This window comes from Crocodylus porosus, unplaced genomic scaffold (assembly GCF_001723895.1).
Source record: "Crocodylus porosus isolate Cpor-Errol unplaced genomic scaffold, CroPor_comp1, whole genome shotgun sequence".
Lineage (NCBI taxonomy): Eukaryota > Metazoa > Chordata > Crocodylia > Crocodylidae > Crocodylus > Crocodylus porosus.
In genome coordinates, this window is record NW_017728906.1 from 62,531,048 (window position 1) to 62,534,066 (window position 3,019).

The 3,019-nt window shown below is 39.0% G+C and overlaps 1 protein-coding gene across 4 annotated transcripts in view; it reads left to right on the forward strand.

Annotated features, from left to right (window-relative positions):
- ADGRG2 (adhesion G protein-coupled receptor G2) overlaps positions 1-3,019 on the forward strand; it is a 101,124-nt gene that overhangs the window by 86,563 nt on the left and 11,542 nt on the right. For all 4 annotated transcript variants that reach the window (XM_019529222.1, XM_019529223.1, XM_019529224.1 and 1 more), the window contains 4 exons: positions 219-362; positions 592-714; positions 2,011-2,056; positions 2,163-2,266. In XM_019529222.1, coding sequence (XP_019384767.1) covers positions 219-362; positions 592-714; positions 2,011-2,056; positions 2,163-2,266 — 417 coding nt within the window. The remainder of the gene's footprint in view (positions 1-218; positions 363-591; positions 715-2,010; positions 2,057-2,162; positions 2,267-3,019) is intronic.

Consider the following 3,019-nt stretch of genomic DNA (forward strand, 5'->3'; position numbering starts at 1 on the left):
CTTTCCAGGACTGCAGTAAATTACTATATTTCTGTCCTGGAGCAAGAGGGGAGCAAGGCAACAATTAAGACTAACTTATGATTCCTTCCTAATGATATCCCTGGGGTGGCATTGGTATATGCTACTGTGTATGTAGCCCCTATAGAGTTAAGCCTAAAACACAGTCTAGATTTTCCCTAACAATTCAAGTTATAGTACCTTTTGTATTAAATTTTCAGATTACTCTAGGCATTCAAGCACCTACAAACAATGTTGGAGCAATTACGCTTCCTTCATCATTACTCATGGACTTACCTTCTGAAGAGACTGATCTGGCTTCTAGAATTATATTCAATTTTTATGAAAAGACAACTGTATTCCAGGTAACTTTCTGTTACATTATCAGTGGGAAATGGGAGATTGTCCATCATGTTCTTAAACTCAGTAGTTAGCACTAATTACAAATGCTGGAGTAAATTAGCGCAGTTTTTTGCAGGAAAAAATTATTTAAACATTTTTACTAGATAACAGAAGATATGTGTATGTATTATTGTATTTACAATTTGTTCTCCTTTAATAATTTTAACTTCAGTTACCTTTTTGTTGCCTCAGGATCCCTCACTTGAGAATCTATCTCTAATCAGCAAGGTCATATCATCCAGTGTGGCTAACCTCACAGTTAACAACTTGAAGGCAAATGTTACTGTCACTCTACAGAACACCAGGCCTTATCAGGTATGGCTTATATTTGGCCAGTATAAAAATGACATTTTACTTATTCTAGAATTGTTCAATATCCTGCTTCTTTTGCTTTACTTTTTTGAGACTTTGGACACTTCTCATGTTCATATCATCTGTATAACTAATATTATTTCTCATTAACTACTGATTACAGTCAATAATAATAATAGCACTCTGTTCTGTTTCCAACATAACTAATTTCTATTCTGTCAGCATCATTTTATGTGATTTCCCTTCAAGAGTGGGGTTGAGGCACTGCCAGTATTTTCACATTAAAGTTCCATATTCTTTAAACTACATTTGATTCTACAGATACTCCTGAGTAACTTTTACTTAAGTAAGTAATCCCATGGAGACCCTGAGTAAAATTTGAAAGAGGGGGACAGAGAAGGGTAAGATAATACTTAGGTTATGAACAAATAGGAAAGTTTATAATAAAACCTCAAACTTCTGTAGTCAACAAAGCAACAAAACAGAACACAGTGGGTGCCTCTGTATGTGCAATTAATATGAATCAATAAATTCTGAAGTTTATTGCTCCCAGGTGCACTGTTTGAACATGCACCTGGGAGCAATAAACTCCAGAGCAATAAACCATGGAGTTTATTGCCATTTGAACATATGCCCGGAGTGTAGCATGTTGAATCAGGCTGGAGTAGTCCTGGCTGGTAGGGGGTCTAGGGGTGAGCCTCCCAGCCTTGGGCTGCTTCTCCCCAGCTCAACATACTGCTTAGGGGCTGGCTGGGGCATGAAGGTGCTTCATTGTGGGGCTATCCAGCTGGCAGCCCCTGCATTGAGTCACACTTATGACCATCCAGATGGGGCAGTGTCTACACATGCACTGCTGTGGAGTTTTTTACTCTGCAGTCGAATAGTACTTGTATTTATAAGTACTGTTCTGTTGCAGAGTAAATTAGTTTACTCCAGCCTAATAGGGACAGAGGTTAACTGCTGAGACAGTTACAGCACAGCTAATTAACCTACTGTGCAGTAAATGTCTCATGTAGATGCACCCAGTTAGAAAAATCCCCTCTTGCTACCACTAGCATAACCAACGTACATGACCTGAAGGCAATAGTTCTACCTTCCATCTAGCCCAATTTGAGTTTGTATATTTCTGCATTGGGTTGGGGATATTCCTCAGTATATTTTAACATGAAACAAGGTTTTTTCCCCTTAAGTTGTGTAGCATTGCTGTACTTACTCTTGTGTCCATTTTTTAAATAAACATAACCACCTTGCTCATTAATTTGTAGTTTATTAAAATCTCATTTTTTCCCTCCAAAACAGGATAATTTAACAGTTAGATGTGCATTTTGGGACTTTAATAAAAATAGTAAGTATTTGATAATACCTTTCCTAAGTGTCATACTTGGGTTAACTCTTTATTAACATATTAAGAAATACTTTTATCAGTAATAAGTTCCTGTTGTCTTAAACAGGTGGTCAAGGAGGTTGGTCATCTGAAGGCTGCACAGTCAAAGAAAGGACACCAAATGAAACAGTCTGTTCATGCAACCACCTTACAAGCTTTGCAGTATTGCTGGTAATGATTTATAGACTACATTCCAGCATGGTGCACTTTTATCCTGCTTCAGCAAAACACTAAATCCTGTGTTTAACTTTAAGAAAATAAGTTTTCAGTTAGCAGGGTTCATATGAGCAGTTGCATTCACTTTAGTTAGACTAGTTGCACTCCTAAAGTTGAGTACATGTAAGTATTTTGCTAGACTAGGGATGTGAATATTTCTATTGAAATCAAAAGTAGTTGTAGTCATTACTGAAATTTAGGCAGTGATTATTCTGCAGGGAAGAAAGTGGGGATAAATTAAACTAATCACATACTATATTTAAAGGATTGCCTTGAGGTCAGGTTTGCTGCCAGGTTTAGTATTTTTTAACAGTCAGTGGCTGCATCTACACATACAATTAATGCAACGTGATAAACTCCAGAGCATTTGCTCCAGAGTACGTTGCTCCTGGGCATACTGTCTACATTTGTGCCTGGGACAGCAGCACATTTTGCTGGGGTGGAACAACCCTGGGTTGGCAGCAGGCTCAGGGGGTCAGCCCCAGGCTCTAGGTGGCAGCAGTGAGAGGGTGGGGCTGGCTTGGTCACAAGAGTGCCAAACCTGGAGAGCTGTGTGGATGACTCCCCAAGCTTATTGTCAGCACAGGGCTACTCTGCTGTCCCGGCCACTGTTCACACGTGTGTTACATTGCAGCAAAAAGCTCTGCTGTAAAATAGTCCCATCCCCAACACTACTGTCTTATGGCAGAGTTAATTAATTTACTGCAC